Source organism: Buteo buteo, chromosome 1 (assembly GCF_964188355.1).
Source record: "Buteo buteo chromosome 1, bButBut1.hap1.1, whole genome shotgun sequence".
NCBI classification, from domain to species: Eukaryota; Metazoa; Chordata; class Aves; order Accipitriformes; family Accipitridae; genus Buteo; species Buteo buteo.
In genome coordinates this window covers 77,648,443-77,673,559 of record NC_134171.1, presented here as the reverse complement: position 1 = coordinate 77,673,559, position 25,117 = coordinate 77,648,443, and the positions used below count along the sequence as shown (strand labels likewise).

Sequence of the window (25,117 nt, the reverse complement as noted above, 5' to 3'; positions counted from 1 at the left end):
TCAATACACTTTTCTAACTACCTCTGAATATGGTTTTCTACTATCATGTGGAATAACTTCTTTATTCTGTTTTATTTCCTTTGGTTTATGTTTCCTCAGAGTTTATTCGTTTCCTATATAGTAATAGTCCCTTGTAAATGTAACTAATATTCATAAATTAAGTAAGTTTTTTCTCGTTGTTGCTGCAGTAAAAAAAAAACCACAAGGGAAATTACATTACAGAGATCTGAAAAGAAATATATAGAATGCATCAAAATATTCAGATCAATAAAATTACAAGAAGGCATAATGTTTTGATCACACATAGGCTTATATTGTATATATAAAAAATGAACCACCGATTGAGAAACAGTCCAGATAACAGCTATAAAGAGAAAAGTAAGCTCAAGTTACAAATTTATTTCCTTAACTGGATTAACAAATGCCTGATGATAATTAACAACCATATCTGACATAGCTATCGAGCTCACTTTTTTTTGTTTTCTAAAGAAACCGTAGAGCTCAATGAAATGTACTTTGTTTTTCAATAGATGTAACTATCATTTGTAACTCAATATTTAAGTTAAATATATATACTTCACCACCCACCTATGGGTAGTAGGATTCTTCTGTTCAAGTTGCATATTTTTAATCATACATTAGACATTTCTTAAAGAGCCTGTGTATCATAGCCATGTCTAGAGCACATCAGTACTTTGTTTCTGGGAGAATGCACAGTGAGGAAAAAAACTACCTGATACCAGATTTTACTTTTCATTTTGCAGGTGTTTTTGGGAATCATTGTGAACTGAACAGTTATGGATTTGAAGAGTTGTCATATATGGAATTTCCCAGTATGGATCCAAACAATAATTACATCTATATAAAGTTTGCCACTATAAAAAGTAACGCCTTAATGTTGTATAACTACGATAACCAAACCGGAGAGCGGGCAGAATTTCTGGCCCTGGAAATAGCAGAAGAGAGGCTAAGATTCTCCTACAATCTTGGCAGTGGCACATACAAGCTTACCACAACTAAGAAGGTGTCTGATGGACAATTTCACACAGTTATTGCCCGGAGGGCTGGAATGGTAAGAAATGCTAAAATGAGAATTTAAGACAAGTTCAGCCAAGTCACTTTGGCTTCCACATGAACTCAGAGGAACATAAAATTAGTAACGTTGCATTTGCTAGCAGAACCTCCAACTTTGGAAAAAAACCTCCCTCGTTTCTGTCTTACTCCAAGACCTATAATGGTTTGTTTAGTATGATGATGATAAAGAATAATTAAAAAAACATGTGCAATGCCCTGTACTCTTAATGTGAAAAATGAGAACCAGGAATAATTAATGAAATAAATTACTACACATGAGGCTAATTAACTGATGCAGATTACAGGGATTATTATTAGGGAAGGCTAATTAACCATAGTAACTACAAAAAGCCTCAAAATAATTTTTCTGAACATTTGGAAAATAGAAGCAGACAAACTTAAAATTCCAGGCATCCCTGACCTCTTTGAGCTAGTTTGGAGATTTTACCCATTTCATCAGACTGGAAGCCTGTTTTTCCTCTGTAGCATACATGTAAAAAGTTCAAAGGTGCTACATTGAGAGGGGTTTTTTGGGGAAAGAGGGAAGTTACTTTTCTTTTTGTCCCCCAGAAAGCATCCAAGGGGAGGAATTCTGCCAAAAACTAGACTGGGACAACTGATCACCATATGCCTGATACTCTGACCCCTATCCTGCCTGCATTTTTTTTCCAGTAAATGTTTTGTATTCCTCTTCTCTCATTTTTTAATAATATTTCCAAAGCAGAACATAAACCAAATGCTCTTTGAGTTCAAGCCAAGCTTTTTGACTCCACAGTGTGTGAGCTAGAAATGAAACCAAATCTATTTGCCATCCATAATCAGTAACTATTGCCCAACAGCTCTCTTGTTAGGCAGAAATGGCCAGCATACATGAAATCCCATATTCTTCCCATGTTTGAAATTAAAGTCATATAAGAATAATATATGGTTGGGGATCCACATTTTGTTTTATATATTTCAAGCCAGAAGTGATGTAGGGAATAAAAGAAGAAACTGTTCTACCCAGTGTGGCTCCCCCTGAGTCCTTGTAGAGATTTCCCGTCACGAACTGCTGCAGAAGGCAGCGGTGCCGAGATACTGCCCTTTTCTATTTTTAAGCTGCTCTGTTCGGAGTGCCCTGCTGAAGAGCTTCAGGTCCGGGGTGAGAGCTCCATAGGCACGAGTGTCCCGAAAGCAGCACAGGGATGTATTGCCATATGGTCTGGGGTTCTTTGTAGGACCAGGGTTGTCTCCTGACCTTCCTAAATGGTGGTTTTTTTCTTCTCTCTTAGAAAGTCTTGAGTCTGAAACTGCATTTCAGTTGCATAGTGCAAGATCTGATTTCTCCATTTATTGAAGGGGGTATGGTTTAGTCTTCAGCTGGATTTGCAAATCCAACTTGTGTGTGTTTGTAGGAGTTATATATCCAAATAAGATGAAGATAATTGTGATTTGAGTAATGACTTTGTTTTAACATGCCTTAATATCAGATAGTTAATAATATGCATCACAGCTTCCAAACGGTAAAGCCCAAAGGTGCACCTACATCTTGAAAGGCACCATGTTCCCATTTTAGCAACTAAATTAGCGTGATATTTCTATCAATACGATTCAAATGGCTAAGTATAGGAGCACACGCTAAAAATCGCCACAACCGGAAAAAAATAGAGCAGGAAAATGTTTTACTTGTAGATATGCCAGAGGGCTAGACTATAGAAGAAGAGATAACATAAAAAGGACTATTTACAGAAAATTTCAGTTATGAGTGCTTCAGGCTGAAAGCAAACATTTAAGACAACCTATACGTTTGTGTGATTTTTTTTTTTAATGTTTAAACCTTCTCAGTAATGTCAGCTGTTTACAAACACAGCATGTGAAAAGAATCGCCTTTGTCTTAGATATTTCTGCTGCAGAAAAATGTCTCCCAGGTGTCCAAAACTGTATAAAATAGCCCTCCTTCAGGATTCCAAATCTGTCATTTCCTACAGCACAGTGGGATTTTATCGGAAACTGGTAAAATCATTAACTTGTCAGTCCTGAGCTATTGCAGAGTGACAGGATAGAAAGTCTCATAATGCGGCAAGGTAACCATAGAGTAATGCTTAAGTAACAAGCAGGAACATTTGACTAACATTAGAAAATAAATTGTATGAACTCTGGTCCAAGTAAAATATATTCTCAAGTATCTAGCCCTTCAGCTGGGGTTGTAACTTGGCTTTCACAGCGCATAGCGATGTAAGTTAGGGAGATTACACTGATTGAGCTAAGAACAAAACACTCATTTCATTTTTTGTTGTTCATATGCTGAAGGAAAATATGTATGCGTGTGATGGCATACAGACGAGCCAGCTTATTATTCTTTCTATGAATTGTTTCATTTATACAGGGCTATAATCTGCTTTGGAACTGCAGACTGACCTTTCTTGGGAGAAGCAGTTTGCTTATTATGTATGGAAAGAAATTCAAGATAAGCTTTCATTAAAAATAGCAAATTGAACAATTTAGGCGGACTGTAGGGCATGATTTAGGGCTAAGAGCTGTGAATGTATTTGGTCAATATAAGGTGTCAGCTCACAGTATGTGTTTGGAAATACCCTGGACAATCTATGGGGATTTCAACAGGACGTTGTTAGTGAACTTAGTTGCAGGCAGGAAAAAAAGCCATTGCAGAGTAATGATGTACTGATAGCTATTGCTGTTTGCTCAGCTCCTGTAGAGTAATCTAAATCGAAATATAAACCAAGGCCTTTTTAAAAGTGACATTTGATTTAAATTTGCTGTAAACCTGTACCACACATCTAGTTGAAACATGAGAAGCTGATATGTACAATTTGGAGATTACGTTTATTTTTCTGAAAATTTGTTTTAAGCAATAACTAACCTTCAGGAGGTTTTTTTGCAGCGCATCTGTTATTAATAAATTGCTGTGGGGAAAATTCTTTGCTAAATATGGAATAAAATAAAAGCTCCTTTTTGAATCAGCAGGAATTATTTCATGATTTTAGTGAAAGCTTTGGTTAGACTTTTAGAGATTCCAAATAAAAGTGCCATGATTCACTTTAGCGTAAATGACAGAGATGGGCAGTGAGGCAACCCCGTTGTCTGGGGCTCGAGGGCTTGGAGATAATAATAAAGAGGAAGACTGCTCTAAGTGCTGGTGATGCCTGGTACTTCTCTGAATGTCAGCTTGGTCCCAGTGCAGGTATCCACACATTTCACCATTATGAACGTGGGGCAAACGTCCCTAATGACGTATCAGCCTAAGGGTTAACTTAATCAGGTCCACTTGGTTAATCTTTTAAGTATTATTGAGTGGTTGGTTGTTATTTTTAACTAGTCATGTCAGCGTTTGTACACCCAGCTTTTGTAATGTGTTTTTTATCAAGTTCAAGCAATATGTTTAATGTCATGGTCAAGCCCCTGAAGAAATGCCCTTTGTGTTTGGAAGGAGCAGCTCTCTGTTCAGATCAAGAGTAGGATACGCTATGAGCCAAAATAACTGCAGTTTCAAGGAGTAAAGCAAACAAACATGAAAGAAACCCTACCCGTATCTGAAAACTTTGTGTTTAACTGATTCTCTGTATGAAGCAGTCAGTTGGCTCACTCTTGGTATTCACTCTGTTGATGCAGAACATAGATGATCAGTGGCTCTGAAGCACCCTGCGATCCCGAGTGACACAGTAATATACAAGTGTTCCATTCTAGCCAAGTCCTTGATATAACATATTTAATCATAATTATTTAATGTGGTTAGGGACTGCAACCTTGTAATATTCAGCGTATTCGTGTGCGTGGCTTTTGCAGGCAGCATCACTGACAGTGGATTCCTGCTCTGAGGATCAGGAGCCAGGCTACTGCACTGTTACCAATGTGGCTGTTTCTACTGACTGGTAAATAATTCTTCATTTTGTGGGGGGTTTTTTTTGGAGTAAAATGAAAAAAGAAATCACCCTCTAAAGCCAGAGGAATTTGGAGTAATGATTACATGGCCTTAGCCCAGCCTCAAGCAAGGGATAGATACCTCAGCTGCACTCCTTCAGAAGCATGCAAAGGCAAGGCTCCCAAGCATCGTTTTCTCCCGTCTTTGCAGAAGCAAATTAAATTTTCTACATGTGCTGCTACTTGCTAACTCAGGCTACTTTTCTGTATGGAGTTTATTCATGACAAGGTGTTTATTCACAAATCCCCAATTTTTGACTCCATCTGTGTCCCCAGGCTCTGGTAGCACACAAGAAATGTATGGCCGTGGGTAGTCTGCACTGTGGTCTAAATGGGGATAAGACTTATTGCCTCATGCTATGAGATTTCACGTCATGATCTAGAAAGAGTTAACAAATTAGGGTATCAGGTGCTCAATTACTGACAACTTGTAAATCTTAGCTGACAGTAAAACACAAATGTATTTGTTATAATCAACTGGCTCTTAAATATACAGCACTACTCTTTGACAGTTTGAAGTTCTACAATATTTAGTGCTACAAATCTTTAGCAAAGCCTCCTCCACTTTTACATTTTGAATCGTATCTATCTTGCCAAAACCAGGCTCAGGCTTAAAATGCTATTACTCTAGTAGCACCTATATTTCACTCCAGTGTTCAGTTTGGGGCTTTGATTTGGGATCTTTTATTTATTTGTTTGTTTAAGCTGCACCTCTCATTTCTTATAAAGGTGTAAGAAATAATATCACCTAATTACTGCTTTCTTTTAAAAAAAAAATATTAGGAGTAATTACTTTGATGTTGTTTTCAGTAATTTCCAGATGTCATCTTTTACAGTTTTCATTTCTTAAATATTGGCCCATACAGAGAACAAACCTTATTTCTTCTGTTTACCGTAACTAACTCAGAAGCCCTTCTGTCACATCTTTAGATCCTCTTTGGAGATAACAATAACTTCAATTGCAATCACTTTGGCTAATTTCGTACAATAATCACAATCATATTTCCTGTCACACGTGGTTTCCCCCCTAGCAAAGGTGTGTTATATCTTTTTAAAATAATGAATCCATCTTACAGCTGTTTAAATATCATCTACAATTTAAACGATAATTGAGTAAGAAACATTATGATTTCAAGCACGCTGCTCAGTCAAGTGAATAGAAGTTTTGACATGCAATAACTGAATGTGAATTTAGAGTCATACCCATTATAACTGTTAGTTCAAGCACTACTGACCTCTCTGTTTCCTCTTCTAAATGTAAAATACGCATTTTGGAAGAGGAATTTTTAGCCGCAGACTAGCTGATGGTTACAGTTCCTGTGTTGTCATTGCTATCTTAATGTCTGATACTGATAAATTATTTTTCTGACTCTTTTATAGGACTCTCGATGTACAACCAAATCGAGTTACTGTTGGTGGCATCAGGTCTGTAGAGCCCATCCTTCAAAGGAGAGGACAGGTGGAAAGCCATGATTTTGTGGGCTGTATAATGGAGTTTGCAGTCAACGGACGTCCCCTGGAGCCCAGCCAGGCTTTGGCAGCTCAAGGAATCTTAGATCAGTATGTCTGCTATATATGGTATCGAATGGACTGCGTTTACAATAAAGGAAGCCATCAGGAAAGTCAGATGCTATTCCATTCAGACACCGTCAGCTATTTCTTGTAAAAAAATGACTGTAGAATTTATTGTAAAGTGTGAAAAATGTAGGAAGAACGTGAATTTGGATGAAAAGTTCACAAAAGATTACAGAGGCTTCAAAAAAGCAACATCATTAGATTTCTATTGCCAATTATTTTTAATGTTGCCTTTCAGGCTGAAGTAGAGTAGCCCTGTTATTGGGTTTCTTTATAAATTTTGCCTGGGTTTGACTGTACTCGTACTATTTGCTAACCCTCTACTTCTTATTTCTTTTTAATCCACAATGTCTGTTCTATGACTTTGCCTCTCAAGTATCACTGAATTTCCCTCATATCCTCCAAGTGATCTTTCAGAGATTATGAACTATCTGATTCTGTTGGTTTTTCCATCTCAGTATTTGAAGTCACAGTTCTAGCAGTAATGTCAGTCTTTCATCCAAATTTGCTAGCTCACCCTTCCTCTTTCAACCGCCAAGTTTGCAGTGTTCATTGTGAGATGAAGTCTCTGGAGTTCTGCAGCATAAAAAGCACCTATAAGAGTTTCTTCTTCTCTTGCATAACAGATAATAGGAGTTTCACTGTCTCTGAAATTGCTTCTTTTCATAAGACTGTTATAACATGACGCTGAAAATTGGGATCTGTTTAGAAACATGAGCTGTCTACAGGGAAGAGCCTCTCCATTTTTGCATCCCTAGAGGGGAAGAAAGGGAGTATCGTTCAAACACAGGATGCTTCCCAGCACGTTTGCTCCACTTATTTGTGCACACGTTCTTCAGCATCTACTTTTCTGCTTTATTTCAGGTGTCCCAGACTAGAAGGCGCTTGCACGACCAGCCCCTGCCAACATGGTGGCACCTGTGTTGATCACTGGTCATGGCAGCAGTGTCACTGCAAAGAAGGACTGACGGGAAAGCACTGCGAAAAATGTATGGAGGGGGTTTTACTGTCTTTCTCTTTAATATACATCTAACTATGGTTTAACCAAATGCTACTAAGAGTTTCTTTTCAGGGGCATGGGGTAATGAATTTTATAAAATAATGAAAACAAGCAGCATGCGTGCCTCTTAAATAATTTTGAAGGAAAAGTCCACAATGGACTATTGTCCTTTCATGAGCTAAAAATAGTAGCAAGTTACATATATTATGTTTTCTGGTCTGTATATCACATTTTAGGTAACTTGCACTCATTTAAAACTACTGCTTCCCAATAATGTATAATCAGTAACTAAAATAAAGCTATCCTGTAGGAGGGATTTGAGGGCTATGGGGAGGTAAGAGGGCAAGGGAAAACCCTTCCCTTCATGTAAACATTGTGTGTATGTGCTTATGGCTTCTCTGAACTCTAGGTCTTTTTATCAAATGACCGTCAGATTATATGCAAGAACATATGCTAAATGTAAATGAAAGCAAGCCATTTACACTCTGGGGTTATTAACTCGCATACGGATAGCTCTGTAAATCAGTACGGGATTGTCTAGGAGAGCGATGTGATTTATTTCCATGTAGTTGTAGTATAGCGACTAGGCTTTGTTTTCTTACATGTCCCATTATTGTTTAGCTGATTTATATGCTTTTATTGCGCCGGTTTACAAAAGAATTTAGCCATAATTTTAACAGCATTTGGTAGTCAATGCTCTGCCATTTTTTATTCTTTTTTTTTATGCCATAACAAATAGAAAGTCATTATCTCTGCCCTGAAGAGCTTAGAGTTCAATATATCATGAAGCCCTGCTTGCAGTAATGGAAACAGTAACATCCCTGGGAAGGAATTACAGTTCTGAGAGCCAAATTTTTTTCCCTACTCCCTCACTTGTTCCCTAGTGAGTTTTAATTTACTATTGACTGATAGCAGCAGTAAATTACTAGCACACTCCCACTCTCAAACACACATTCTGGTTGAAGCCAAAGAATAGAGGGGCTGAAATTGCCATCCACTCCTGCTCTCCCCTCTGACCTGCTCTGAACTTCATCTCTGCTCTGAAAGAAAATGGTCATTATTAGGCAGATGATCGCAAAAGCTGTAACGAGCTGCGTACTCAGTATTTCCCTGTCCTTGTCCCAGATATTACTGCCGACACTGCCTTATCGCTAGAAGGCAAAGGACGACTTGACTACCACATAAGCCCAAACAAGAAGCGAGAATACATGATGAGACACGGCACTCGAGGCGCCAGCCCAGGACCCCCGAACGCAGACCGCTTGGAAGTGAAGTTCAGGACAAGAAGCGAGAATGGCGTTTTAGTTCACGTCCAGGAAAGCAGCAACTTCACTACCGTGAAGGTAAGATTACAGCTAATGCAGAGTTTGATTTGATTGGACTGCCTCATGCATAGTGATCAAAATCACATTTTTCCATTACTCTTGCTGTTTCCTTTATAAAATATTAGGTTTTTAGCTGAGGCTAGGCACTGCTCCAGTATCATTCATCTTCTCAACAATTCCCTTGCAATTTGCCAAGGTATCAGAAGATCTTGATGGGTTTGTATCTAATCAGTTTTGTCTAGACTCCAAATAGTGACTGTTTTAAGGCAGCAAGAGCAGTACTCATTGCCATATTTGTTATCATCAGTAAGTTACACTCTACAGAACAAATTGTTTCGTTATTGGCCTTTTATCTTCTAATTTTTTGGGCCTTGAACCCAGACCCTCCTTAAGCTAGCAAACAATTGCCAGAAAGTTTTCATTAATTCCTACTAGCGTGGCTCACGCTTATCAAACTAGGAAGTGAGGGATAACTTGAATTCATGAGGTTACCCATAGACCAATGTCAATATCAAATTATTTTGAGATACGTAGCTGAATTAATGCTTCAAATGCCACACAGTTTTGTTTTCTTCCCAAAGAGTTTATTGCTGCAGAAGTTACCTTTCTCAAGAGAAAGCGATGGTTCAATTCCTGGCTATGACTCAGTCCATTTACTCATAACTCTAAATGAGTACAGCAGTGATGTTGGCAAGCCCCTTTATTGGGTTGGTGTGAGCTCCAAGTTTCCTTGACTGCTGTAAGGCATTCCAAGTTTTTTCCCTGACTTTTAAAGAAATTCTTACAGAAATTCACACTTTCTAAGCTTCAGCCCAATGGATATTCTCCACCTGCCTGATCAGAGATACAGACCTTTCCTGACACACGGGCTGCATTTAAGAAGCAAGTCTGCATTACTTCCCTGGCATATGCTTTTACCACATCATTTGATAGGAAGTTTCTGCCTCAAGTCATATTAGCAGATAAGATCTCATAATTTTGAGTTCTGGAGAGAAAAAAACAAATACTACCTTTTTCTCCCTAGTAGAATTTGCTAGGTCAGCTCTATAGGCATTATTAAAAAAAAGAAAAAGAGAGTTGCCTTTCCTGGCTGAAAGCACTAGTGGTGTGTTTATGCAAACACTCTTATTATTGTTAATATTGGTGAAGTTATACAAGCAAGCAGAGGGTGTCAAGTCCCAGACCCAGCTGTGCAAGAGCAAAGAGCAGAGGTTTGCCTAGTAACAGATGCAGAAGTTTGAGGAAGGAGAGGTAACATCACTGTGCCGATTGTTGCCGAAAAGTTCCCAGATGATGCTAGTTAATAAAACTGTAGTAATTTAGCCGTAGTTAGTACAGTATGGCTTCTGCACCGTCGCTCATACCTGGAGTAGGTATCACGACAAGCACTTCCCTCGGCAGTGGCCCAAGATGTCAGTGAAGCCAACCCACGCGTAGGTCTCCATAGCATCTCAGTCTGCTCCCAGTGCAGAAGATGAGCTTTAGGGACTTCTGTTTGCAACTCTTGACAGTCTTCAAAACAAACCATTTTATAACTTGATTTTGGGGTCTTTTAATATGCCTGTTATCCAAAATGTAAGCATTCAGAGAAAACCTGCCATGTATTTTTAATATTAAACTGTGCTAGGGAAAAGCTACAAATCCTGTGGCTGCTTCCATGCCTCTGCATTTTTCCTCTTGTAGTTAACTGGTTTTGGTGTAGCTGGGATGGGGTAAAATTAAAGAAATGGTAATAAATCGGACCCACTGAGATTGCGAGCAGCTGATTCACTAAATGATGGATGTCAACTCCCCCCAAAGAACCCAAGAGAGGTCTTTATGATAGAAAGGGATCCTTAATCCGGGAAAGATACAAAATCTAGCAGATTAAATTAAACAGTGGTCAAATTCAGATGGAAAATGCCCCCCCCCCCCAACCCACACAAAGGAAAGAGGGTAGGGGATTCCTTATTACTAAAGCACTTTGTCACAACTTATCGTCCTACAAATAATACACATTGCAACTAATTCAGTTAGAAGTAATGGGATAAATACAGCAGGTTAAAGATGAAATTGCCTGCCTTGTTTTAGCTGGAAATCTCATCTGAAATCAGATTAAATTAACATAACTGTAGCTCTAAGAGCTATGAATTGTACAGGTAGAGAATGTGGATGACATGTTACCTATATGAGCTAACATATCCATTTGTTAGGGTGCGGAGGCACTGGGACAGGTTGCCCAGAGAGGTTGTGGCTGCCCCATCCCTGGAACCAGATGATCTTTAAGGTCCCTTCCAACCCAATCCATTCTGTGAGTCTATGCACATACCGAGTTGCAGGAATAAATCAGAACATAGCTCATTTAAGTGATATCTTATCCAGTGGGCTATAAATCTGTAAAGGCTAGTGCTCAGATTTAAGACAAATAAGCAATTTGTTTGGTAAAGGAGACTCGGAATGTTGGTAAAGTTGAATCATCCTTGTAGTTAGGAATATGTTTGCTTTAGTGGTTCATTCTTTTCATTATATTCTACTTGTCAGTTGCTCTACCACTTGAATAAAACCCAGAAATGGGTGTTACTCAATATTGTCAGCATCAGCATTTGTTTCAAATTTGGAAATATGTTATGCTTCAAGGAACCGAGAAGAACATTCCTTATTTTTTCCTGGTTGAAGAAGTCATGGACCGCTCTTGTCTCTGGAAAGTTTACTTTCCAAATGCCACTAGTATATTATTTATGAGTCTGTTAGCATTAGTCCCATGTAATTTTAAAGACACAGAAATAGAGCTAGAGAGTCATAATTCAGTATGGAAAATATCAGTTGTTGACAGGTAAATAGTTCTACAATTCTTCTCTAATGTGGAATTAAAAGTTACAATTCTGTGCTTCGTCTTCCCATAAGCTTAGATGATATTGTCTGATATGGTATATTTCTTTTGGTTTACATAAAGACCAAAATACAAGGCAGTATTTTCATGGAGCATAAAAGACAGAATAAGACTAACAAACCAATTGCAGGTTACAGACATAAGTATATGTATATATTCGTCCCGGTTAATCTTTTTATAAATACTTTTGATTGTGGCAAATGGTGTTTAATATGTTATATAGTCTGTGTGACTGCATTTCCAAATGTGGGATTTTCTTTGGACTGTGTGATAGTTTAGATGTATGCCACCTGTGTTTGCCAGTAACAAAAGCATCCTGTCTCTAAGGGGCAGCTTTATCAAAGAGTGCCTCAAACAATACATTTTCAAATAGTCCAAATTACTGCATTTATAAATGAAGTGTGTGCACATATTAACCATTGTATTTCTCAATCCAAATGGAATACGTGCTAGATACATTTAGCTCAGGCTGCTGCCAAGACATGAGCGTGGTCTTGCAGCCATATTAAAGCTGATCTGTATGAACAAAGTCCTCAGCTTGCATCACTGAAGAAGTAAATCCAGAGCATTTAACAGTTTCTGGAAACAAGAGCAGCATTTTTGTAGCCGGTGTGTCACCTCACAGTTCTTCCCAGGTGAACGTTATTTTTCCTGGAACAAAGCATGCGAGGCTTAGAAAGCTTTCAACAAACCTGGGGCTTCGACCTTTCCTGGATGATGCGTGTGCACGTTCTGCACGCTGGTGTTACAGATCACGGACCGACCGAGCTACAGCGAGGAACACGGGAGGAGAAATAGTTATCTTCTTTAACATGTATGACCTAAACATGCAGAGTATGGAAGGAAACTTGCAACAAGTTGCAGAGCCGCCCTATATGAGCTGTACACAACTCTGTACACCCTGAGGAGGTCAGCTGACATACCCAACTTTTATGCAATATTTGAGAAGCTGGCAGGTTTGGATAATGTTGTTTTTTTTTTAAATTCCTATAGCTTAAATGCAGAATTTGCACTGATCTCATTTTGGGATCATTTAATATTGAGCTAATAAGAGGTTTGAAATCCTGCATCTCATGATTCAGTAGAATTGTGAGGCGTCATTCCTAGAGGAAAAGCCAAAGAAATTTTCATGGAATTTAATAGTGCCTTTTTTCCCTAACAGCTCACAAGTTAAAAAGTAGTTCGCTCGAGTAAGCACCATTTGAAAGTTCACACTAAATAATACACTTTGCAACTCTTCAGAAAGGTTTCTAAAATACAACTATTTTTCTGCAAAATGCAAATTAGCAGAAAAAACAGATATGAAATGGGGATCTTGCTCAAGTCCTGCCATGCCATATATACTCCTACTGTGTCATAATGAAAACTAGATGCAAGGGTTTTTTGGGGCAAGGACAACATTTGTTTACTCTGCAAAGCATTTTCCACACTTGCATTGAAGAAGGAGGAAGAATTATTCTTTTATTGGTTAAAATGTTTTGTCATGTGCATGACCTATTGCTGGCCTCTCAATAGGTTTTCCTTTTATGTGGTTAGCTGAGGATTAAGTGGATGGAGCTCGAAAAAAATAAGTTTTCTACAGATGCAATGATGTATTTAATTGCAGCCAAATTTTTAGTACTAAATAACTAATGCATTTTTAGTACAAACCAATTATTTGGGGAAAAATACCCCCAGGCTTCCTATTACAACCGAAGCCACGTGTTACTGTAGCTGTACTGAATAGAATTGCCGTGGTTATATGTGTGTATAGGAGTGGTTATGTGTATATCATTTTAAAATTATGCATTTTGTTTTCTTCTGATCAGATAAAAGGTGGGAAAGTGCATTACGTATCCGATGCTGGAATTGCTGGGAAAGTGGAAAGAAATATCCCAGAAGTGTACGCTGCGGATGGTCAGTGGCATTCAGTACTCATTGAGAAGAATGGGTCTGCTACTATCCTGTCGGTCGACAAGGCTCATAGCCGAGACATTCTCCATGCCACGCAAGACTTTGGTGGACTAAATGTTCTTACAATTTCTTTGGGTGGAATCCCATCAAGCCAACCTTTCAAGAGCACAGTTGCAGGTAATTTTTATTAAATTTTTTTTTTCATATATGGTGCACATAAGCACATTTGAACAGACAAAAGGTCTCTGTTTGCTTAAAGGTTGCAGAAAGTACTGTAATTCTTTATCAGTAATTAGTATACTTCCATTCTTTGCCAGAAAAACTGCAATTTGAATGAGTAAGGATTGCAAACTTTGTTCCTTCAATACAAGTTGCAGGCTTGTTGTTTCCAAAAGCAGGCACTCCATCTGCAGGGCTTTTTGGAGGTGGGGGGTGGGGTTTGCTTGCTTGTCTGTAAATCTGTTGTTATAATTTTGTTATGCTAATGGAGAAGAAAGGGTCTATTCTTTACCTGGGTCAGAATCTGGAAAATCAAGGCAAATCTTTTGCTTGGGCAAAAATGCTAAATGAGAACTTTGTCTCTGTAGGGGTTCAGTAAGTAGTGCAGGATTTAGCCTCTTATTAATATGATTAAAATATTTTCTGAAACTCCAACTTCCTCCTGCTTTATCCTGCTGTCAAATGAAGAATAGGATTTATTCTGAGCAACAGAAACTGAGGACAATAAGGAACCACCCTCTGACCGACATCTAGCTGTTAAGAAGTAAATCAGTCTCCCTTAAGAGTTAAAGCAACTGTTTTAGACCCTGGCAAAAGAAGTAGATAACATATATTTCATATCATTCCCCCAGCAATAAGTAAAGATGGAAGTGATTTTCAGCTACAAACTGTGAGATACTCCAGACAATGCAGGCGTTAGTTTCACAGAGTTTTTATATTGAAAAATCTTCCTGACTTCAAGAATTGTGACCAGCTAAAGAATCGTTGAGTGGAGCAAATTCACACTTCACATCTGTGTATTGTGAATTTGTATGAAATGTGGTATGAAATCATATGGATGCTATGCTAACCTTTACCCTTTTTACATGTATGTTTTATGAGCAGCCTATGCATGGAAAAGTCAGAGACTTTTAAGAAAGCTGGAACAAAGAAAATTGAGGACACTAGCTTCTCACCACTGCCTGATGCTGTGGCAGACAAATTAGGAATGTCTGGCTTCCATTAGGAATACACAATCCAAAATCTCTTATTCATATGATTTTATTTTATTTTAATATTGGATTACATTGTGTACAACATACCAAGGATTTACAAGGGGGAGGTATAAAACTCTGCATGAACTCAGAGTCAAAAATATCTGCAGTACTGTTAGAGGCAGACAAAAACATACATGGGTGACAGTTCCAGGGTTGTGAAGCTGGTATATCCAATAAAGTTTTCAAAGCTGGGTAGACCTGACAAAATCCCAATTGCTGTTTATCCCGTCACTGCTGCAAGGGACCACCAAGCATGTGGCAAGGTAATCGTCCATTTTGCTTGGGCTCCCACCTGAACCTAAATCCTCAATTTCTTCTTCATTTGAGAATGTAAAAACAGGAGAAGATGAAAATATAAGTAATGCTGAAAGAAAACACATCTCTGTCAGAATGGAAAAAAAACAGAAATAGCATGCTTGCAAAACTTAGAAGGGTCTTTCATCTCCCTTTAGACCACACGACTTGCATCTCTCAGTGAAACATATTTGATGTTGATACCCACTCGTATTTCATTTCTGACATCAGAGGGTGTTCAGATTTTAAACCAACATACTTTGAAGTTTATAAATCTGTGATATCACCTCATACAACTTGAGTATATTTGCTATTTCCTGACAGAGTAAATATTCATAATGTTTATCTCTGCGCTACCCGTTTTTACAGAGATTTCCACAGTTATTCACAAAGTTACCATTCATAGTGGCTGTTTTTCCATTCCAGCAATACATTTGCAGAAATGAGCCTTTCTCTGACACCACTAATGCATGGAAAATTTGCTCCTGTTTGTTGTTTCACCCAAGTGTGATGCTTCAGAACCGAGTAGTGGCACTTTCCTTCTCCTTGTTGATTATTTTTATTGATAATAGCTGATAAACTTGGTCTTGAATAGTGTCCTCCTATAAACCTCGCACTACACACAGCATCCCAAGGAGAATCCATCACAAGTTAAGGAGAAATAAATATGTTTCCCACAGCAACCACGCATGCGGACACTGAAAGCATAATTTACAAACACATCTCTCTATACCATTTTGTCACATCTCTGAGTAGAGGTCAGCATAAAGTTGCACTATCCTAAAACCCTTGCAGAAAGGATTAAGTCTGGGTAACACAGAGAATTATTAGGCTGGCAAAGGGCTGGATTCTCCTGCAACCTCACACATAACCACCGCACAAAGGCCAGGGATAATCCCGTCTCCTTGGGCTCTCTCAGCACTCAAACTCGCCATCACCACTGACAGGGTAGCCCTACAACCAAGCTGTGGGAAGTTTGGGAAAAGGTCGCTCAAAATTCAGGGATGTGAAAGTATGGCCATGACTTTAGGAGACAGTAAGACAGGAGGCTTAGCTGAAGCACGATAGGCAACTTCAGCTCAGAATACGGGAAATGGGAAAGCACACAAGCAAAGGGGAATGGAAGCTAATGTTTTGTGCGAGCAGAGCCAAGGCAGCTGCGCACAGGTTTCTCTGTGTGGATGATAAGAAGTTTTAGAAATATGGGAAAATTAGGAAACAAAAACATTTAAGTATCTTGAATGAAGTCATTAGAAGGAATATGTGTTCAAATTCATTTTAAAGACATTAAATACTATTAGAATAGATTTTTCCCTATGGTAACCATTTGAATTCTTGGCTTATTTACTGAACAATGGAGCCTTTCATTTGGTTTCAGTGAAATGGGTCTTTAAATTGAAAATTGAGTCAGTTTAACAATATATTTTTAGAAAATATAATGTTTCCGCAAAATCCAACCATTTGCTCATTGCTTAGTATTTTAGAAAAATAATTTTGCTTCAAGGGGAAACTACATTATAATAAAGATCTGAGAATATAACCCTCAGACGTCCTGCGATGAGCCTATCTGTAAGATAAGCACGCTACAATCACAAAAGTATCCATGTGCATTGCAAACCTCAGATCTAATCTGCTCAGTGAGCAGCAGCGTTGAGTTTATGTGTGAGCAATCTGTTTTTACCCAAAATGCATTTTTTCATTTCATTTTGTATTATGTTTTTTCCACGATTTGAGTTTTATTCCCAGACTCCAAGCTTGAGGTAGGTACTTTCTAATTGGACAGTAGTTCCTGCTCCTGTGCAGCCTGTGTAATTCTTAAAAGCCAGATCCACATTTCAAATTGTATTTAGGCTTCTGCTTGCAATTGCCTGTTTTTTCAGATTTAATGAAAGCAACGAGAGTGCAAAATGTCTTACAGGCCTTCTAGAAAACATGATATGTTAATTTCAGCATCTTAATTGCAGGTTTTGGTACATTTTATTTACTCACCCAAGAATATTATCGTTGCTTTGAAATCTTAGTGTTAAAGTTAAAAAACATGGTTTCTTTCTGAATTCTTATTTGGCAGACTTAAGAGAATCAAATACTTTTTGCAAGATATCTTGGTATCATTTACGTAAGTGCCATGCATAGATCTTCAGAGAAATTACTTAATTACTTCCTTATCTTTAATCTCCATTTCTATGCACAGCTTAGATGTGAAAATCATTCGTTTTAAAAGGCACGTGTATAGAATTTATGTCAGAAGCTCCAGGCATGACCAGCCTTTACTTAATCTTGTTCTGCTTAAAAGCAGATTTCAGTTCCTAGCTAATATGAACCCCCCAAAATTATCAAAAGTTTATGAACAAAATAGTCATCGCAACCTAAGAGGAAATATTTAACAGAGGCAACAAAACATTCCTTACACCTGAGTCTAGAGGATTCAGTACAGCTTGTCAGGTACTGAAACATCTGTGAGTGGGCCATCCTTCTAGGGAAATAAGTGAACTTACTCAGATATTGCACTGTTATGTGGATAATATTGCAGGTATTTTTACATTAATCACAACGCAAGGTAAAAACGTGGGGAAGCAACCGTAAGCTCAGTACGCGTAAAATTCAGTCATGAAAATATGGAGGCTTCACGTGCATAACCAACAGCGTGATTTACCCCGCACGCTGCTTAAAACCACATCACGAAATAAGGCCGTCGCCTCCGTTGTAGCATCGGGGTTTCCATTTTGTTGCTTCTGTGCTTGTGTTTCCCCTTCCACTTCGGGGGGCGAGAGGCACACCACACATCTTGTTATCTGCTGATCCAAAAGGTTGCCCCTTTAGCGTGACGTCGACGCTCAGAGTGTCTCTGGCCTCTGTGGACAGTGCAGACTCAGTCTTCGGGTCCCGACGTGACTGTTGCTTTTCCTCCTAGGCTTCGACGGCTGCATCTCCTACATCAAGTACGGCGGGGAGAGCCTTCCCTTCGCTGGCAAGCACAGCCTCGCCACTCTCTCCAAAACAGACCCCTCGGTGAAGATCGGCTGCCGCGGCCCCAACGTCTGCGCCAGCGGTCCCTGCTGGGGTGAGCTGATGTGCATCAACCAGTGGTACGCCTACCAGTGCGTCCCACCGGGCGCCTGTGCCTCCAGCCCCTGCCAAAACGGGGGCAGCTGCGAGCCCGGGGCGCACGCCGGCTTCACCTGCAGCTGCCCCGAGGCGTACGCCGGACGGACGTGCGAGGCGGTGGTGGCGTGCCTGGGGGTCTCGTGCGCCCCAGGCCACGAGTGTAGAGCGGGGATCAACGGCGGCCACGTCTGCCTCCCGTCCCTGCACCCCGCCGAGCTGTCCCTGCCCCTCTGGGCTGTGCCGGCTATCGTGGGCAGCTGCGCGACGGTCCTGGCGCTGCTGGTCCTCAGCCTCATCCTCTGCAACCAGTGCCGAGGAAAGAAGTCGAAAGTCCCGAAAGAGGAGAAGAAAACGAAGGAGAAGAAGAAAAAAGGGAGCGAGAACGTGGCGTTTGATGACCCTGACAACATCCCGCCCTACGGCGATGACATGACCGTCCGGAAGCAGCCCGAAGGGAACCCGAAACCCGATATCATCGAAAGAGAAAACCCCTATCTCATCTACGACGAAACCGACATCCCGCACGCCCCCGAGACGATCCCCAGCGCCCCGCTGGCTTCCCCCGAGCCCGAGATCGAGCACTACGACATCGACAACGCCAGCAGCATCGCCCCCTCGGACGCCGACATCATCCAGCACTACAAGCAGTTCCGGAGCCACACGCCCAAGTTCTCCATCCAGAGGCACAGCCCGCTGGGCTTCGCGCGCCAGTCCCCCATGCCCCTGGGAGCCAGCAGCTTGACCTACCAGCCCGCCTACGGGCAGGGCTTGAGGACAACGTCTCTAAGCCACTCGGCATGCCCTACTCCCAACCCCCTGTCTCGGCACAGCCCTGCGCCCTTCTCCAAATCGTCGACTTTCTACAGGCACAGTCCGGCGAGGGAGCTGCACCTCGCCATAAGGGAAGGGAGCCCGCTGGAGATGCACAACGACGTCTGCCAGCCCGGCATTTTTAACTACGCCACTCGGCTGGGGAGGAGAAGTAAGAGTCCACAGACCATGGCGAGCCACGGTTCCCGACCGGGAAGCCGCCTGAAGCAGCCCATCGGGCAGATCCCTCTGGAGACTGCTCCTCCGGTGGGGCTGTCCATCGAAGAGGTGGAGAGACTGAACACCCCTCGCCCCAGAAACCCCAGCATCTGCAGCGCAGACCACGGCCGGTCCTCTTCCGAGGAGGACTGCAGAAGGCCGCTGTCCCGGACGAGGAACCCGGCCGACGGTATCCCCGCGCCCGAGTCCTCTTCCGACAGCGACTCCCACGAGTCCTTCACCTGCTCAGAGATGGAGTACGACAGGGATAAGCCCATCGCGTACACCTCCAGGATGCCCAAGTTATCCCAGGTCAACGAGTCCGACGCGGATGACGAGGACAACTACGGCGCCAGGCTGAAGCCCCGGCGGTACCCTGGCCGCCGAGGCGAGGGGGGGCCGGTGGGGGCACAGGCGACCGCCGCCGGGGAGAGCTCCCTGCCCGTGAAGCTGGGGCAGCAAGCGGGAAGCTTCAACTGGGACAACCTCTTGAACTGGGGCCCGGGCTTTGGGCATTATGTGGATGTTTTCAAAGATTTGGCATCGCTTCCTGAAAAAACAGCAGCAGCAGCAGCAGCAGCAGCAGCAGCGAGTGAAGACGGCAAAGGTGGTACAACGAAGCCTGTTTCCAAGGACGGGGAAGCAGAGCAGTATGTATAGGCTTTGTCTCCCGGTATTGCCGCAGCGCAAAGCCACGGGGACCGGTCAAACCATTATATGGTTGTAGAAAAAAACAAAGGTCAGCATTTGAACCCCAGGCCAGTTTGGTTGGAGGAGACTTTAAAAATAATAACCATTATGCTGCTGAAAGAGACTTAAAACATTTTTAATTTAATTATGCTTGGATGAATTTATTTCTCCTGCATGCGTTGTATTTGAAAACAAGATATTTGGCATGCAGCCTTTGAAAAGGGTTTCCTATTTACCATTGTTTGGTTTGTGAGTCTTAAATTAATAATGCTTTGTTCTGAAAATGAACTAATTCTTTTTAATTGTGAAGGATGTGCATATTGTCTCCAGCTACTAACATGTTTTACGATGCAAGAGTATTGAGGATTTAATTTTCCTTGAGAAGTGCATGGAAGAAGGATGGTGAATGAAGGAATTACAGTAGTAAGGTGTCTCAGAAAATGTAGTTACCATATCCTGCAGTTGCTCACATGTAACTTTATGGATGAAATCAGCTTGAATAATTGCTGGCAACAGTGCTGTAAGTCTTATTCCATACAAGAGGTGCTAGAAGCAGCTCAAGCCAGTCAGCACTTTAGGAGGTTTTTTTTTCTTTTCAGCTTGTTTATTTGTTTGTTTGCGGTTTTTTCCCCCTTTTTTTGTTTTGTTTTGTTTTGTTTTTTGACAAAGTTGTGTGAGAGCTTCTGATTCTCTATGAAGTATTTGGGGATGCTTAACCCTGGTCCCTGCCCGCCCCCCCTCAGTGCTTCCAGTGGGAGGGGAGCGACTGGCGGTCGGCAGCCCAGCCCAGCCCAGCCCAGCCGTGTAGCCTGGCTCCCAGCAGCACCATCAACAGGAGCGAGGGACAAACCCCTCGATTTCCACATCTCTTGGCCTCTCATCTCGGCTGTGCTGCTGCTGCAGTCCGTGCTTCTCCCCGGATTTCATCTTCCCATCTGTACTATGGAAAGGTAGGAAAAACACTTACTCACCTACCTCACAGGGGTGTTGTGAGGACTAATTAGTTAACTCGTCTGAAGTGCTTAGACATTATAAAGCACTATAATAAGTATTATCATAATTATTATTAAAGCACTGCCTAGCCTTTGTGACCTTGGAGTGGCATTTTCTGCATTATATGATTTTCTATGATGGAAACTTTGAAGAATTATTTATTGTATAGAAAATTACTGCACTCTAGCATTTTGGAGCGGATATGAGGGAAAACTACTTGTAGATTCATTAATGTAGCTTACTGTTTGTCCCAGATTCCCTAAAGTTTTAGGTAAAGTAGAACGTCACAGAGTCCTTACATCTTCATGCAGATCTGATGAACCTATCGTACTGTGTAAAAACTTCAATTTTTTTTTTTTTTTTTTTTTACCTAAGCTGTGTTTTTATATCAATATTTTCCTATGCTGAATAGTTTTCTTACTTTCAGGGAAGGTAAGAAGAATACTTTTTTTACATTTGTTACTTATGTAACATCCATATTTTTCACATTTTGATAAAATTGTAACATACTGTATGCTTTCTACCTGTAAATGCCAATAATAGAATTAAAATATTTATTTAAAATCTTTAGAGTGTGTTATTGGAAACCTTTCATCTTTTCTCTCTCTCTTAACTTCCACTTCTTGATCTTCACTTCTGCCAGCTTTTTATTCAGAAAATGGGCTTTAAGAAGCAAGGTGATGATGTGAAATGGCGCATTTGGAGTTCATTCATAGTGAAGGCAGCACTGTTATCACTGTGGAAATTAAATGAATCTCTCTGCAGAGGGGCAGCACAAGCCCAGTACACTTCTTGAGGTCCCACTGAGTCCAGTGTGGTTGTCCCTTACAAAGGGATGAATTTCACCAAAGGTGCGAGAAGCATTCAGCATATCCCTCTTGTATTTCATGAGTGACCTTGATATGATCGAAAACCAGCAGGTTTCACCTATCTCAGGAAGATGCAGGAGAGATGGTATTGTGATGTTGTGGAGCCTAAGATAACGTCAAAAAGTACCAAATCTACTTTCAGATTTCTAATAACATACTAAAACAGTATTTTAGTCCGTAGGGGTTTATTAGTAGCAACTGGTTTTATGTTTGTTAACCAAGACTTCCACCTTCGCTCAAAGCTGAAGCCTTCCAGTACATGGATAGTTAGGAGTGTGAGAACAAGAGCTTGCTTTAATAAAGCAGCAGTTGAACAATAAATAACTGCATTCTTGTATATTTATAAGAGAGTAAATCAAACTTAGACAACTTGCTGGAGAATGCAAAGAGTGAAAAAGTTAAGACTGCAGGCGAAAGGTGAGTTCTGAGGTTACACTTTGAATTGGCGGTATTTTGTTTAAAGAACTTAGAAAAAGAATAACAATTCAGGGGGTTTTATCTGTCACTCATTTGTTTTAGAGTTTTTTGGTCAGCTTGTCTCAGAACCGGCAATGAGGAACCTACTCTTTTTGGCTAAAAATGCTGCCAATTTCATCTCACCCCACAATAGTGAAAAGATAATGGGCCAAAGTAGCCCACATTTGTATATAAGTAGTTTCATCTGAAATAACAAGAGATCCACAAATGATTTTGGAGTTTGAGAAGCTGTTGTAATTAAACATCTGTTAAAAAGCTGTATGTTTAATTTGAATATTATCCTTTAATACAAACTGTACCACATCCAAGCAGTGATTTTAATAACACATGAAAACTTTAACAAATGAAATCTTTTAAATGTAACACCAAACATATTGAGAACTGCATTATGCCAGTTAAGCATTCTGAGATTATCAAACAGTTTTGTTAAAGGAAAATAATATGCAATGTGGACTTACACAAAATTTATGGCGTAACTTTAATGCAGTTTACCAAACTGTATTCCTCTAAATTTTGACACTTTCTATGATAGGCAAAAGTATATTTTACTGATTTCCTTGTTTCCCTGTTTCTGAAAAGCAGAGATATGTTTTTGACACTTAAACATATGATCCATTTCTGCCTTTTTTTTTAATTCTTTCATGATGAAGATCAGAAAAGGGCTCCAAGTGAATCATGTGAAACAATCATCCAAAGTTATTAGAGTCGTGAGGAGCGAGCTGCATAATTCCCCTGGTTCATCATTGGAACTGCACAGTCCTGTTTCAAGATCTGGGACTTATAATTAAGTCACAACTATGTGGAAAGGAAAACAGTCTGCGCTGCTCACTTCAGTGTACAGGAGCCTCCAAATATATCTCATGCCAGCAATTGGACTTAGTGACCTGTCTTTCTGCTAGTAGCTTGCAGAGAGACACTCCTTTTTCTTTCCCGTGGGATGAGGGAGGGAACTGTGCCCCTATCCACCTTCTTCTAGAGGGCTACAGCTGAACTGTCATTGCCGTCTCAGATGGGGATGTTTTCTCCTGATGACTAATCAGCTGAAAACGGACAGGAATGTGGCAGATTTACTCGGTGTTCTCTTGTATACCTATGAAAAGGAAAACATAATGGAGTTTTGAAATCCTGTAATTTCTGGTAGAGGGATAAATTATTAAAAGAAGTAAAATCTAGAATTGTGATTCAAGACCTTCCAATATTTTTCATCAAACCTATATAATTTAAAACCCACAAAATTAATAGAAAGACACACTGCATTAAAAAGTAATGTATCATCCCACGTTCTGGTGAAAACGTCCCCCATTGACAAGCAGACTGTGAGTCTACACCGCAGACCACAACCTGTGTCAAAGAGTATCGGTTAGCAGTGCAAAATTCATCTGGAGCCGTGGTACTCCAGTCTGGAAATGAGAAGGCTTGGGGTGGGAAAGGGGTGCGGGATCTCGCTGATGCCTTCAAAAACAGAAGATGGAGCCAGACACTCCTCAGATGCGCACAGCGAAAGGAATAGAGCCGCCAGCAGTCGTAAGGTAAATTCCCATTGGATATGATGGAAATTATTCTGGTAATGGGAGCGGTTAGGTGCTGGAAGAGATTGTACAGTGGTGGTGTGGCATCCCTGTCCCTGGAAACATTCAAAAGTTGCTTGGACAACATACGTTGAACCTCCTCTAACTTCATAGCTGGCCTTGCTTGGAGCAGGGCATTGGACCACATGACTTCCAGTGGTCTCTCCCAGCCTGGACAATCCTGTGATTCCAGGTATGTCCAGCACCCTCCATTTCCCCCTCCTGTTAGAGAAAGGAATGGGTGAGACGTACTGGCCTGGGGCACCATCCTCTAGTACCAATACATTTGAAGATCTTTATTTCTGAGTCACAAATGAGGAGTGCAAAGAGCACCTTGAGCTGATACCAGCAAATTAATTCACTACGGCAATTTACTGTATTTCATTTTTTTCTTCTGTGTAACGTTGATCATATTTAATTTTTGCCAGCCAACTCCTACAGGTGATAATCTGAAGTACCGCTGAGATGATGTATTTTGTGGTTTTACTGATCACCTCCTGTGCTACTCTGAGAGTACTCTCTTTTTATTGTATTGTAGGTTATATTTATGAAGCATAAAGTTCAAATGATAATATTATCTTTCAGTGTAAGTATTTAATTTAAAAACATTGCCATGTAAAAGGCACTTTCTTAACAGAAATCTGTAAGAGACTCTTAATTAATGTTTTCTGTTGTGGAGCTTTTGAAATTTGGGAAGGAGAATGAGGAGGAAAAAGATGATTAAGAAAAAAGGTTGCTATTTTTTGAAGTAGGACTGAGGGAAGAAGAAAGTGAAAAGGTTGATTCTCTGCTTTCTCATGCTAGTGTTTTACTATTCACCCTTTTATCCTCTTCCATGTCCATCTACCTATTCATTCAACAGTCTTTCCTCTGTGAAGTCAGGGCTTTGTTCATCCCAATGTGCTCACTTTGGCTTTCTATAAATAGCACTTAATGAGGATGACTGACAGCATGTGTTCGGATTGTCAGTGAGCATCACAGCCTGTCTTTTTTGAACATTTGGATATTTGCACTTAGTTGGCCTTTCCTATATTTTGTACGAACCTCACCTTTCATTCAGCTACACCTTACAAGAGCTTTTTCCAGCAAACAAATCCAGTTGGATTCTTAGTCCTTTTTACAGCCTTTTCTTTTTTCCAGTGGCTTCCAGGTTTCATCATCCTTCTGTGCTGACATGATCAG

General features: G+C 40.5%; 1 protein-coding gene across 1 annotated transcript in view; it reads left to right on the top strand.

Moving 5' to 3' along the window:
* The window catches only part of FAT4 (FAT atypical cadherin 4), a 149,739-nt gene extending 128,054 nt beyond the window's left edge, over window positions 1–21,685 (top strand). Inside the window, exons 11-17 of the mRNA XM_075036840.1 lie at window positions 765–1,072; window positions 4,858–4,943; window positions 6,373–6,552; window positions 7,432–7,556; window positions 8,693–8,910; window positions 13,570–13,831; window positions 18,116–21,685. Coding sequence (XP_074892941.1) covers window positions 765–1,072; window positions 4,858–4,943; window positions 6,373–6,552; window positions 7,432–7,556; window positions 8,693–8,910; window positions 13,570–13,831; window positions 18,116–19,998 — 3,062 coding nt within the window. The 3' untranslated portion in view covers window positions 19,999–21,685. The remainder of the gene's footprint in view (window positions 1–764; window positions 1,073–4,857; window positions 4,944–6,372; window positions 6,553–7,431; window positions 7,557–8,692; window positions 8,911–13,569; window positions 13,832–18,115) is intronic.
* Window positions 21,686–25,117: the final 3,432 nt, after the last annotated feature.